Raw genomic sequence first — 14,685 nt, 5'->3', positions numbered from 1 at the left:
ATGTTGGAAGCTCTTCTGAAAGATGTTATAGCGGGCACTTAGAAAAATTCAAGGTAATCAGGCAGAGTCAACATGGTTTTAGATTAGATTAGATTAGACATACAGCACTGAAACAGGCCCTTTGGCCCACCGAGTCTGTGCCGAACATCAACCACCCATTTATACTAATCCTACACTAATCCCATATTCCTACCAAACATCCCCACCTGTCCCTATATTTCCCTACCACCTACCTACACTAGTGACAATTTATAATGGCCAATTTACCCATCAACCTGCAAGTCTTTTGGCTTGTGGGAGGAAACCGGAGCACCTGGAGAAAACCCACGCAGACACAGGGAGAACTTGCAAACTCCACACAGGCAGTACCTGGAATCGAACCCGGGTCCCTGGAGCTGTGAGGCTGCGGTGCTAACCAGTGTGCCACTGTGCCGCCCTCGCGCGTTTTGTGAAAGAGAAATCATGTTTAACCAATTTTGTGGTGTTTGAGGAGTTACATGTGTTGTGGAAAAAGGGAAACTGTACTTAGATTTCCAGATGGCATTTGATAAGGCACCACATCAAAGCTTACTGTGAAAAATAAAAGCTCATGGTGTAGGGGATGACATGTTGGCATGGATAGAAGATTGGCTAGCTAACTGGAAACAGCACGTAGGCATAAATGCTTTTTTTTCTGGTTGGCAAGATATAACGAGTGGTGTGCCACAGGGATCAGTGCTGGGGCCTCAACTTTTTACAATTTATATAAATGACTTGGATGAAGGGACCAAAGGTATGGTTACTAAATTTGCTGATGACACAAAGATAGGTAGGAAAGTAGGTTGTGAAGAGGACGTAAGGAGGCTAGACAGGGATATAGATGGGTTAAGTGAGTGGGAAAAGATCTGGAAAATTGTCCATTTTGGCAGGAAGAATAAAAAGAAGCATGTTATCTAAATGGTGAGAGATTACAGAGCTCTGAGATGCAGAGGGATCTGGGTGTCCTGGTGCATGAATTACAAAAGGGTTAATGTGCAGGTTCAGCACATAATTAGGAAAGCTAATAGAATGTTATCATTTATTGCAAGGGGAATTGAATACAAAAGTAGGGAGGTTATGCTTCAGCTATACAGAGCATTGGTGAGACCACATCTGGAGTACTATGTACAATACTGGTCTTAGTTAAAGAAGGATGTGAAGGAAGCAGTTCAGAGAAGAGTTACGAGACTAATACCTGGAATAGGCGGGTTGTCTTATGAGGAAAGGTTGGACAGGCTAGACTTGTATCCGCTGGAGTTTAGAAGAGTAAGAGGCGACTTGATTGAAACATCTAAGATCCTGAGGAGTCTTGACAGGGTGGATATGGAAAGGATATTTCCTCTTGTGGGAGAATCTAGAACTAGGGGTCACTATTTAAAAATAAGGGGTCGGCCATTTCAGACAGAGATGAGGAGAAAGTTTTCTCTCAGGGTCTTAAGTCTTTGGAATTCTCTTCCTCAAAAGGCGGTGGAAGCAGAATCTTTGAATATTTTTAAGGCAGAGGTAGATAGATTCTTGATGAGCAAGGGGGTGGGCAGGAATGTGGGATAATCAGTTCAGCCATGAACCTACTGAATGGTGGTGCAGGCTTGAGGGGCCAAGTGGCTTACTCCTGCTCCTAATTCATATGGTATGTACTAAACATTGCTGTGCTCTATTCAGAATTCTGCCGCTGGAGAATAATCCTGGCCTATTCACCCTGTTTTATGAGGTTTTTTTTCCCCTTCCCTTACCCCCATTTATTTGTAGCACAGATTGTGCTTTTTAAATCCGAAGAGTTCGGTTTCCAGTAATTGTTTTCTCTGATGCCTTATAGTAATATTTAAAAACCAGCAGAGACCCACAAAACATTTGCAGTGAAGTTAGGTCTTTATTGCAATATAACTTTTTTAATTGCTGGATTTCTGGTTATTCTTTCACCAGAGACTTAAACAAAATCAAAACTTCTCACTATGGAAACAGCTATATAAAGCTGCCCATGTGTAAAAACAAGTCTAGGAATATAAAATAAAAACAAAAACTGTTGGAAATACTCAACAGGTCTGGCAGCATCTGTGGAGGGAGAAGCAGAGTTTACATTTCAGGTCAGTGACCTTTCATCAGAACTGGCAAAGGTTAGAAATGTAATAGGTTTTAAGCAAATAAAGCAGGGATGGAGGAAAAGAGAACAAAGGGGAAGTTGTTGATAGGACAGAGAGATTAACTGACAAGGAGGTCATGGGGCAAAGGCAAAGAGTGTGCTAATGATGTGCTGAAAGACAAAGCATTAGTGCAGAGAGGGTGTTAAATGACAGAATAATGAGCAGCCTTAGCCAAAAGCACTGACATGAAAAAAATAGTGGGCAGGCACATGGTAAAAAAAGTGAATGATGAAACAAACTAAAATAAAACAAAAATAAAAAAGGGCCAGTCATGGTCTGAAAATTATTGAACTCAATGTTCAGTATGGTAGGCTGTAGCATGCCTGATCAGTAAATAAGGTGCTGTTCCTCGAGCTTGCGTGATCATTAGAATACTGCAGCAAGCCCAGGATAGAGGTGTGGGCATGAAAGCAGGGGGGCATGTTGAAATGGCAAGTGACAGGAAGCTCGGGGTCATGTCAGACTGAGCGGAGGTGTTCCACAAAGCGGTCACCCAATAGAAATATAAATACAAATTTGTCATGATTCTGGCATTGTGACTTGTTTATAGTCATAGGATATGAAAGTCTAAGACCTGTTTTCTCTTGAGTTGAAAAGGCAAGTTTTCATCTGATGGGCTCAATATAATTTGAGGAATTATTTCCTTCAAATCTGCCTGCTATAATTTCAGCATCTGTTATCAAAGAAAACCGTCAAGGCTGTTGCTGAGCAGCTGCAGAGCACCCTGAGTGGAGAGGGTGAGCCAGCAAGCAGTCATGGTCCACATTGGTACTAATGATATAGGTAGAAAGAGGGATGTGGTCCTCCAGAAAGAGTTTGCTGAGCTAGGTAAGAAATTAGCAAGCAGGACCTCAAAAGTAGTAACCTCTGGATTACTCACAGTGCCACGCGCAAACGAGTACAAGAATAGAAGGATAAGACAGATGAATGCGCGGCAGGAATGTTAGTGCAGGAGGGGCGGCTTTAGATTCTTGGGACATTGGGACTGGCTCTGGGGGAGATGGGACCTGTACAGGCCGGACGAGTTGCACCTAAACAGAGCCGGGACTGAGTTCCTTGCTGGATGTTTTGCTAGTGCTGCTGGGGAAGATTTAAAATAGTTTGGCAGGGGAATGGGGACCTGAGGGTAGTTTCAGTTGGGACGAAATGAAAATGGAAGGCAGAAAATTAGTGGATGAGTCTGGAAGGCAAATAAAACAAAGGTTAGAAGATTTTAAAAAAAGGTTTGCAGTGCTCAAAGGTATCTATTTCAGTGCAAGGATTATAGAAAATAATGCAGATGAACTGAGGGCACAGATAGACACGTGGCAGGATGATATCGTGCCTAGTACAGAAACATGGCTTAAGGATGGGCAGGAGTGGCAGCTCAACATTCCTGGTTACACAGTTTCAGACCCGATAGAGTGGGGGATAAGAAAGGAGGTGGTGTGGCAGTTTTGGTCAAAGAAACAATTACAGCTGTGAGGAGGGATAATCTGTTTGAAGGTTTGTCAAATGAGGCCATATGGATCGAGCTAAGGAACAAAAGGGGGCAATCACACTGCTGGGAGTGTACTATAGACCCCCAGTCAGAGGAAAACAGAAGAGCAGATATGTAGACAAATCTCCGAGAAGTGCAAAAACAATAGGGATGTAACAGTAGGGAATTTTAACTACCCCAGTATTAACTGGGAGATAGTTTTCGTGTGAAAGGAATTGAGGGAGCAGAATTCTTGAGGTGAATTCAGGAGAACTTATTTTGGTCGGTGTATACCAAATCCAACAAGGGAGGGTGCAGTTTTAGACTTAGTTTTAGGAAATGAAGATAGGCAAGTGGAAGGGGTGGCAGTGGGAGAGCATTTTGGTGATCGTGGCCATAATTCAGCCAGTTTTAACATAATTATGGAAAAGGACAAGGATAGAACAGGAGTTAGAGTTCTCAATTGGGGCAAGGCCAATTTTATTAAGCTGAGGAGTGATTTAGTGGAAGTGGACTGGAAACGACTACTTGAAGGTAAATCAGTGTCAGAGCAGTGGGAGGCATTCAAAGGGAACATTCAAGGGGTTCAAAGTAAACATGTTCCCACAAAGAAAAAGGGTGAGGCGGCCAAATGTAGAGCCCCACGGATGTCAAAGAGCTTACAGGTAAGATGAGGCCGAAAAGGAAAGCTCATGTCCGACACAGAGAACTCAATACTGCAGAAAGCCGAGGGGAGGATAGAAAGTGGAGGAGTGAAATCAAAAAGGAAATTAGGAAAGCTAAGCGAGGACAAGAAAGAATATTAACAAGCAAAATCAAGGTGAACCAAATCACAGAATCCTTACAGTGCAGAAAGAGGCCATCTGGCCCATCGTGTCTGCACTGGCTCTCTGAAAGAGCATTCCCTCAGTTCCATTCTCCTGCCTTCTCCCCATAACCCTGCACATTCTTCCTTTTGATATAACTGTCTAATTCCCTTTTGAATGCTTCAATTGAACCTGCCTCCACCACCACACACAGGCACAGCATTCCAGATCTTAACCACTCGCTGCATGTAAAAGTTTTTCCTCATGTCACTTTTGCTTCTCTTATCAAAAACTTTAAATCTGTGCCCTCTCGTTCTCGATCCTTTTCACAAGTGGGAACAGTTTCTCTCTACTCTGTCCAGACCCCTCATTATTTTGAATACTTCTATCAAATCACTGCTCGGCTTCTCTTCCAAGGAAAACAGTCATAGCTTCTCCAATCTATCTTCATAATTGAATCCAAAGATGCATTATCAATACATTAGGAGTAAGAGGATAACTAAGTAAAGAGTAGGGCCTGTAAAAGATCCGAAAGGTCACTTATGTGTAGGGGCGGAAGATGTTGATCAGGTTCGTCTTCACAAAAGAGGGGGATGATGCAGATATTCTAGCCAAGGAAGAGGGGTGTGAAGTATTGGATGTGATAAACATTAGGAGGGAGAGAGGAAACATTAATGAGATTAGCATCCTTGAAAGTGGATAATTCACCAGGGCCAGATGAAATGTACCCCAAGCTGTTAAAAGAAGCAAGAGAGGAAATATCAGAAGGTCTGTCCATCATTTTCCAGTCCTCATTGGATACAGGTGTGGTGCTGGAGGATTGGAGGACTGCTAATGTTGTACCTTTGTTTAGAAAGGGAGTGAGGGATAGACCGAATCATTACAGGCCAGTCAGTCTAACCTCAGTCATTGGCAAGTTATTGGAATCAATTCTGAGAGAAAGGATAAACTGTCACTTAGAAGGGCCAGATTAATCAAGGATAGTGAGCACAGATTTGTTAAGGAAGTTCTTGTCTGACTAACTTGATACTTCAAAAAATGTAGGGAAGATTGATGAGGGTAGTGCAGTCGATGTGGTCTACATGGATTTCAGCAAGGCTTTTGATAAGATCCCACATGGCAGACTGGTTTTTAAAAAAAATAAAATAAAAGCCCATGGAATCCAGAGAAATTGGCTTGGAGGCAAGAAACAAAGGGTAATTTTTGACAGGTGTTTTTGCAACTGGAAGGCTGTTTCCAGTGGTGTCCCACAGGGCTCAGTACTAGGCCCCCAGTTTTTTGTGGTATATATTAATAATTTGGAAGTAAATGCGGGGGGCATGATCAAGAGGTTTGCAGATGATAGAAAAATTGGTCACGTGGTTGATCGCGAGGAGAATAATTGTAGGCTGCAGGAAGATATCGATGGACTGGTCAGGTGGGCAGAAAAGTGGCAAATGGAATTCAGCCCGGAGAAGTGTGAGTTGATGCTTTTGGGGAGGTCAAACAAGACAAAGGAATACACGATTAATGTGCGAATACAGAGAGGTGTAGAGGAAGTGAGGGAATTCGGAGTGAATATCCACAGATCCCTAAAGGTAGCAGGACAGGTCGATAAGGTGGTTAAGAAGGCATATGGAATCCTTTCCTTTATTAGCCGAGGTATAGAATACAAGAGCAGGAGGTTATGCTGGAACTGTATAAGTCATTAGTTGGGTCACAACTTGAATACTATGTGCAATTCTGGTCACCTCATTACAGAAAGGATGTAATTGCACTAGAGAGGGTACAGTGGAGATTTACGAGGATGTTGCCAGGGCGGGAAAAATGCAGCGATGAGGAAAGATTCAATAGGCTGGGGTTGTTCTCCTTGAAACAGAGAAGGCTGAGCGGAGATTTGATTGAAATGTACAAAATTGTGAGGGGCCTGGATAGAGTGGATGTGAAGGGCCTATTTACCTTAGCAGAGAAGTCATTGACTAGGGGGCATAGATTTAATGTGATTGTTAGAAAGATTAGAGGAGAGGGGAGACTAGAAGTGTTTTCACCCAGCGGGTGGTGGGAGTCTGGAATTCACTGCAGAAAGGGTAGTAGAGGCAGAAACCCTCTGGATGTCTGGATATGCACCTCAAGTGCCATAACCTGCAGGGCAACGGACCAAATGGTGGAGGGTGAGATTGGGCATGGGTGGATTGTTCAGCCAGCGCAGACACAATGGGCCAAGTGGCGGCCTCCTGTGCCGTAAACTTTCTATGATGCTAACTACCAATTTTGTTCTGTGACAAAGTCCTTGCTTAGGATTCAAGTTCTGTTGTAACTTAAGTGCTTCTTCCTTAAGTCTAAGGTTGTGTGGTGGCGTGCCCGTTGGAGTTGGACTGTGTAAAAACTTAGGAGGATATAGTCTGTTATCATCCTCGTTTATAGAGTCAAGGCTGATGTATTCTTTCAATTCACCAAACAGCTTTTCTGAAACCTTTTCATTCAAATCTAGTGCATCTTCATCCTTTGCACAAAGAATTGCTCTGGAATAATAAGTTGTATCAAATGCTTCAATGCATTTACCAAATGGGGAATCCGTGCAATGTGACTCCTGGGAAAAACAATTCTCAGGTAGTTCAATTGAATCTCTCAAATTTCCATCCCCTTGTTTAAGAAGTCAATCTGCAAGCGCATTTTGTTGGGTTTTACTCTCATATTTTCTTCGACTTTGAATTTCCTCAATTGTGGCCAAATATTTCTTTGTTCATACAGCTGCCTATAGTGTATCCTCTTGACACTTTAGGCATAAACTAATAAGAGCTGTCAAAAATCACATCCCAGCAAAAGAATTTTCTCTCCAAATATAATATCGTTATTCATCCCATCCTTGCCATACCACGCCATCCTTACCGTGCCTTGTCATCAGTGTCTCAGTCTTTTGTTTTAAATTCTGTGATGTCGAACCATTTTTATCCCAATCTGCCTCCAGATCTTTCCAGTACCAATCGCCATAGTCTTCTTGTGCCAGGCACTGCCCACCAAAGATGTCTTCCCCATTCACCAGGTGCCTTGTATTGAATCAATCAAAAACCTGTAACTCAACACAAGCTGTAATTTAATGTTACAACAAAATGTTACAAATCTAATTAACCAACTGTCAGCCTACAGGTACAAAGCTTCACTGGATCTTATAAAACGCTCCACAAACTAAGACCTACAAACCAACCGAAGTTGTCCTCTTTTTAAAACGGGCCTTCCTCTGTGATTCCTATATTACATAGATCATAGTTTACCTCAGCCTCTCTCCATTTTTTATTGGCTATATTTAACCTCAGTCTGTCTCTCTTTGACATCTCATTGATTAAATTTTACCTTCTGCTCCCTCAATTTTAAATTAGTCTCGTAACTGGGTACCAAACTCACTGTATGTGTGAAAACCTTGAGCATATCCACTGTGGACCTGATCTCTCATTTGGAGCCAAATCTGAACACCAAAAAATGTTTTCATTTGTACAACTTGCTTCCCTCACAATGCAAAATGTGGCTGGTAAACCTTCTGCAGTGTGCTGTCTCCGCCCACCAATTCAGCCCACTGATGAATCAAAAAAGTCCGAACAGACGGAAACTATTGCTATTATATAGGTTAAGATGATGCTTTACTTTATGATCGCAATCTCAATGGTGTCACCCCCTAGCTAATACAGTTCCAGGGATATCAAAGTTTAATTTTGTCACAGTTGATTTTTGCTCCAACTGCAATTTAAGTTGAACGTGGGGAATGCTTGCTGAGATGAAGGCCTTGACTAAATGAGCCACCTGACCATCATCTTCCCATCTTGAGCAATTTTGTGTTATAAGCAATGGTATTTCCTAGAGCATTTTGTTACTGTAGTCTGTGTAAATGAGCTCTCACTTATGTTCTCTTCGTGTCTAAATTTTATTTGTGGGTGAGACATGTTCTGATAGCACAGTCTGGACTCCTAATTCATCCATCTTGGGTGCTATTTCTGGTTAGAAAACCCTTTGAGAGGTTTTCTTTTAAATATCTCCTCTGTACGTATGATTCTGCAAAGTGGTTGAAATACATGCCGAGTCTGTGTGTCAAAGCTGGGAAGATCCAAGAGAAGCATCTTTCCCACTGGAGACATGGTCTTCCTGGGGGCCAGATTTGAAGATGTTTGGCTTATGTTATTTTGGGTTCCACACACTCCTACATTAAAATAGTGCTCCCCTCATTTTGACTTCTTACAACAGAAATTTTCAGTTTATTTTAGTGTCCTTTGTACCTCATTATACCAGTTTGAAGCACCTTGTGACGCTTTTTATGTTCAGGGTACAATTTTAATGTTCAGTATTGAATGTACCACATACTCAACTTTGAAGTTGTATTTAAGCTCCCTGAATTGATCAGATTATTGTATCAGATTCATTCAATATGCTTTTTACATCTATTTTTAGATTCTAAAACCTTCTGAAAAGAAAGCAAAATACCAGTATGGAGGTCTGAACTCTGGCCGCCCTGTTACGCCCCCTCGCACGGCAAACCCGCCCAAGAAGAGGTGAATAGCAAAGACAGCCCCAAACACCTTTATCATTTGTACACACACAAAGTTACAAGTATACCAGTTCATATTCTAAAGTATGTAACCTGTAAGCACCGTTCAACCATCTGCTACTGTCTTTGTGAGCCTCAATGCTTGTAAAAAGAAATTAAATAACTAAGTCTTTTTGAAAGAACGTTTTCCAGTAAATACGCAGGTGTGGCATATTGTAATGTAAATCAATGTAGTACAGTAACCAGTGCATTTTATTATTTTGTTTGGGCTGGGATGAAGGTTAATAGGTCTAACTAAGGCTGGGACGAAGGCTATCTTTTCAACCTTCAAACTTTATCTGGCAATCCCCTTGAATCTTACAATGAAATTTCCTGCTTGTGATTTGGTTATTTATTTGTGAAATATGTACCTACAGATATGGTATGGGCACCATCAAGGCCTGTTGCAAAAATTATAAAAGCAGTCTGGTAACTCGAAGCTCCATACAAGGAGTAGTTCACAGTTAACTGGTACTTGGGGTGCCTCATGTTGGTACCAGTCTGGTTCTATTACGTGGCATAGCTACAGCAGTACCAGTCTGGTAATCATACCAATTGATTGTTGCTTATTGTTACCCGCTGGTTTATTTTGCACTTGCATCGCATGCTAGCTTTTATGCAGGGGCATTTATTTTCCTTATGGTGATTCTCCAAACTAACGTCCATGTAGTCTATACAGTAGTTAATGTATGAAGGCTTTGGTGGGGTGGAGGGAGGGGAAATTAAGTATCAAGCGTAGAAAGTAAATTTAATGAAACTTAGCAGCAAGCCTGATGAATTAAGTTTTTTGCAATGGTTAAAAGCCAGAGGAAGCTTTAAGGGAAAAAGAGTTTTTCCCAGCTCTAGAATTAAATGTTTTAATATGGTTTTGTGTAGAGCTCCATGCAACTTCTGTCTCCCATAATTTCCTGATTTCAGTTAGACATGAACGACCCATTCAGTATCTGAACTGTTGCACATGATCTTGTGTCATCATCCGTAATGGCCCTCAACAGAAAATTAGCCAAGGACTCCAAGTCACAAATCTTTTTTAAAGTTCTAAAGATTCATCCCATTCCTGAGAATTGACATCATTGTAGGTGTGTGAGGAGGGGAGGGTGGTAGCTGAAGTTTGCTTGCCATAATTTGGGATGCCAGTAAATTTGAATGTACACACTACATAGTCTAAAGGTCTGTTTTCTTTATTAAAACCACAATGGCATGATCTATTCATAAATATAGCAGCCCTTGTTTTCATGAGTTTGTGTTTATAATCTGAAGATTGAAACTGTAGCTTTTCAAAGGCAAAAATCTGAAGTGCACCGTCTTTGAGGGCTATTCCCTTATTTATGTAAATCAGTTATAATGACGCCTGAGGGCATTATTCTGTTGAGATTGTTTTGTTCAGGATGCCTATTTCTGCTGTTTTCAATACAATCTTGTACCTGATACGATGATTTTATTGTTTCTTTTCTCTGCGACGTGTTGCTGTTTCATGTGTTAACCCTTGCACAGTCATCTGTTGCATCACGAAGTCTCCAAATAGGTAATACTTAAAATAACGGACTAATTTTGGATCATTATCGAAAAGGCAAATTTTCTTATTCTGTTAGTGCTGAAAGCTCATCATGCCACTCGTGATAGACTGAATTGCATAAAGTGGTGCTTCCTTCTGTAGTCCTTTTTTCTTCTATTTCATTCCTTCCAATGCCAGATACTGATAGAGCCACATTCCTTTAGAACAAAAGACTCCGATGTTGCTGGTGCTCTGGCTTTTCACCCTACCAGATGGTGTCATGAGCTTAGGAAATGTATCATAATATTTCACCATTTACTGTTCTGCACTGTGTGAGGGTGGAAGAGTGAGATTTTGTAATCTGTTTATGAAGAGGGTATTATATGGAAGTTGTAGATAACAGTATTAAGTTCTTAAAATCATAGAAATAAACAGGTGAGGATTAAAGAAAAGGGTATTCGGCTTGAAACTCAACCCTGTAGTGTCCCAGCTCTTTCATTTTAGCATCCAGACTCGTTTTGAATATAATTTTAATGTTTCTGCCTTTGTCTAACAGATTATTCTAAACAGTTATAAGACTTTAAAGAAGTTCATGTTTTAAGTTTACTTTTTACTAAAATTTACTTACTCTGGTCCCACTCTCCTGACTTATTGCAAGGAGTATCTTTGCCATTTTACATATCTGTGCGATCCATCTTAAGTTGAAACTTGAGCTCTCACCGCATATAATTTATCTCCCTTACCCTCAGGATCACTCTTCGTACATTCTCTAACACAGCACCACAAGTGTGGTCTGAGCGATGCCTTGTAAATTCCTCCTCATAATTTTTGAACTTGTATTTTACTGTCTGGCTTTATATCCCCGCGCTCAGTTAGCTTTTAAATTATTTCCCCATGTTACTTGGGTATTAAAAGTGAGTTTATGATTACCCCCATGTATTTTTCCAAGTATCCTTGTGTAAATTTAATTCCATTCATTATATATTTGTGATATTTTTGGAATAACATGCAATGCTACTTACACCTATTAGTGTTAAATTTCAGTTGCCAATTGTCTGACCCATCCATATCCTTCGGATCTTTTGCTGCATCTTGCTCTGCTGCTCTTCCTGTTTTACTGTCATCAGCAATTTGATAGCTTACATTTGGCTTTGTAGGTCATGGACAAATGTCCAAACATTAACCCCTGCAACATTCTGCTCAGTAGTTTTTCTCTCTCTTTCTTTTCTTCCCCTCACGTCTACAGTCTGACATTATGCCTCACTTTTCTATTTTCTCGCTAATTTATTGCCCCGTCTCATGTTTTACCCTGTGCTTTTAATTTTGTTTTAAATCTTTCTTGTGGAACATTTTCACTTCTCTTGAAGTTCAAATAAACTGTTACTTGGAGTTACATGGTCTACTATTTCTGTAATAACCTCAGGAAAAGTTAAGAAAACTTACTGGACAAGATTTTCCCTTTCTAAATGAGTGCTGTGCTGGCTGTTGATTTACTATATAGATATTCCTCTGGCTTGTGCCTTATGGTTTTGAATCTGATTCACTGACATTTTTAAATACTAATTTACTGTTTTAACTTTTAACTGCTTCACCTCATTGTGCAGCATGAATTCTTCAAAACTCTGTTAGCTTTATTCATCAAATGTTCAATTCATGTCCACTTTTAAGTCTTGCCAAATATCAGTTAAGATTTACTATGGTGACGCTCTAGCTGGGTTGAACAACCCTCAACCATAAATGGGACTGTGCCTATGTTTAAAAAAAAACTCCCTTGGAGAATTTGGTAAATTTATCTCCAATATAGGAGCCTATACGAGATTTTGCATCTGCTGGGCTTGTTTTGGGCCCATTCATTCACCGGGATCAATTATTTCATGACAAAAGACTATTTGGACAGTCAAGCTTCTCAAAAGAAATCCATGTGTCTGCTCCTTGTTTTGATTCCTGGAGAGCTGCATACATAATATTGGTAGAAACTTGTTGACAGTAAATTAGATGATAATAGAAAACAAAGTTAAAACATTGTATTAAAATGTACAAATGTCACAGAATGGAATACAGTTGGTGGAGACTCTTTGTTTTCAACTACGGTGTTAGTTGCGGGGAAAAAAATGAGTGTTGTTGAAATTAACTTTTAAGCCTTTTTTTAAAAAGAAAATTGCCTGTTTTTGATTGTTTGCTTTCACCATTAAAATTCTTAGGATTAAAAGTTGCACCTTTTTTCTTCAAACCATCTTCCAAAGCATCGTGCAACAAAACTTTGTTCAGTGCAAAATTGTTCAGGCTACAAATTTTCAGAATCCACTTTGTAATCTTTGAATAAATGTATAAAAACTCACTGCATTTTGTCAAATGTTGTTTGTATGTGATCGAAGATACTGCATGATGGGAACAAACAATCCAGTCCTTTAGAGATGCAATTTATGTGGGCTAATAAAATGGCTATGATTGTGTAACTCTGATTGTAAAATTAGGAGCCACGGTGATTAACTGAGAATTGGAATACTTTGTTTGTCATCATTCTGGATCTTTTTGCTTAGTTTGATTGAAGTGCGTTGTGACTTTTGAATTGCCAAACCTTTTGTGTTTTATAAACAGGAATAATTGTGTGCATTTTAGTGTTTTGCATTTATTTCATAAAATAGACCAATGTTCTGCAGATGTATGTGTGCAACACTACAGCATTGTCCATGTAAAATCCTACCAGTTGTAATTCTGGGGAGTCTTTCCTAGCAGGTTGATTTGCATAATTTTGATTCAGTGCACTTCGAGCTAAATTGCATGTGTGCATTATTAAATTAATTTCAAAACAGGACTTGGGAGTTTCAAAATATTGAAGAATAACCTGGTGATTGATCTTTGATCTAACCTTTCAGAATCTCTTTGATTTAAGTGTTTTGTTAAGTAGCTGTGGAGAATGCCATGTGTTAGTGTTCAGATTGCTTTGAGAGATTAGGAGCTGAATGATTTAGTTTGCCAAATATTCTAACCACTTCATGTTTCTAGTATTTGAATATTTATTCGTAGATAGCACTTAGTCTGCTAACAATTACCAAATTTGGAAAATATTTAATTTTCTTAAAGAATATTACAGGTAGCTACTCTTGGAAAGATGCAAACCCAAATCATACTGTTGCCTTCATGCTTCCTCTGTGATAGGGTAAAGTGGAGTTGTGTGCATGCATGCAAGTCAAACTGCTTTGTGCCCACACAAAGATTGAAGTATAACCAACTGGTTGGTAAAAGTTGACAGTTCAGTATAGTTTAAAAATTATATTGAACATACAGGACAGAAACAGGTCATATGGTCCAACTGGTGTTTATGCTCCATACTAGCCTCCTCCCACCACTTTTTATTCTGTGCTGTAAAATTCTGTTACACTAAACCTCTTTTAAAAAAAAAATCTCTAGTCCTGAGAGAATTTGTGTCTAATTCTGGGCACCATGCTTAAGGAATTTTACCAAGGACAAGATGCAGAGGAGATTTAGTAGAATGATGCTAGGGATGAGGGAGCTTTGTTTTGTGGAAATACTAGAGCAGCTGAAATTATTCTTGGGCCAGAGAAGATTATGGGAAGATTGAATAGTAGTGTCCAAAATTATTGGGGGTTTAAAGTAGATGAGAAACTGTTTCTGCTGGGTGGGTTGGTAACCAGAAGAAACATTTATGGGACTGTAGGGAAATAGTTGGGGGAGTGGGATGAATTGGATAGCTCTTTTAAAGAGCCAGCACAGGAAAGGTGTGCCAAATGGCCTCCTTTTGTGCTCTGTGAATTGCCTAATCCCATCAACATACATTTTTATTCCTTTCTCGTATTTGTCTAGCTTTCCCCTTAAATGCATCAATGCTATTTGGAACAACTGCTCCACATAGTCATGGTTCCACATTCTAGCCACACTTTGGGTAAAGAAATTTCTCCTGAATTTTCTATTGGATTTATCAGTAGCTACTTTGTATTTATGGACTCTAGTTTTGGACCCACCTCACAAGTGGAAACATCTATCTACCCTGTCAAACTCTTTCATAGTCTTAAAAGACTGTGTCAGATCACTCTCTCAGCTTTTCTAAAGAAAAGCGTTCCAGCCTGTTCAATCTTTCCTGATGGGTGCAATCTGTCAGTGCATTAAATCCTCCTGAGCTTTAATTGGCCAAAGAAAATTTCCGTAGAAACGCCAATCGTGATGAGGAATCAACATCTGATGGAAAATTTGAG

The 14,685-nt window shown here is 40.0% G+C and overlaps 1 protein-coding gene across 2 annotated transcripts in view; it reads left to right on the top strand.

The window, feature by feature from the left end:
* The window catches only part of ppp1cb (protein phosphatase 1, catalytic subunit, beta isozyme), a 162,038-nt gene extending 149,229 nt beyond the window's left edge, over positions 1-12,809 (top strand). For both annotated transcript variants that reach the window (XM_068027696.1, XM_068027697.1), the window contains one exon: positions 8,841-12,809. In XM_068027696.1, coding sequence (XP_067883797.1) covers positions 8,841-8,945 — 105 coding nt within the window. In that variant the 3' untranslated portion in view covers positions 8,946-12,809. The remainder of the gene's footprint in view (positions 1-8,840) is intronic.
* The last annotated feature ends 1,876 nt before the right edge of the window (positions 12,810-14,685 follow it).

This window comes from Heterodontus francisci, chromosome 3 (assembly GCF_036365525.1).
Source record: "Heterodontus francisci isolate sHetFra1 chromosome 3, sHetFra1.hap1, whole genome shotgun sequence".
Classification (NCBI taxonomy): Eukaryota; Metazoa; Chordata; class Chondrichthyes; order Heterodontiformes; family Heterodontidae; genus Heterodontus; species Heterodontus francisci.
The sequence above is the reverse complement of the archived record's forward strand: the minus strand, read 5'-3'. Positions and strand labels throughout refer to the sequence as shown.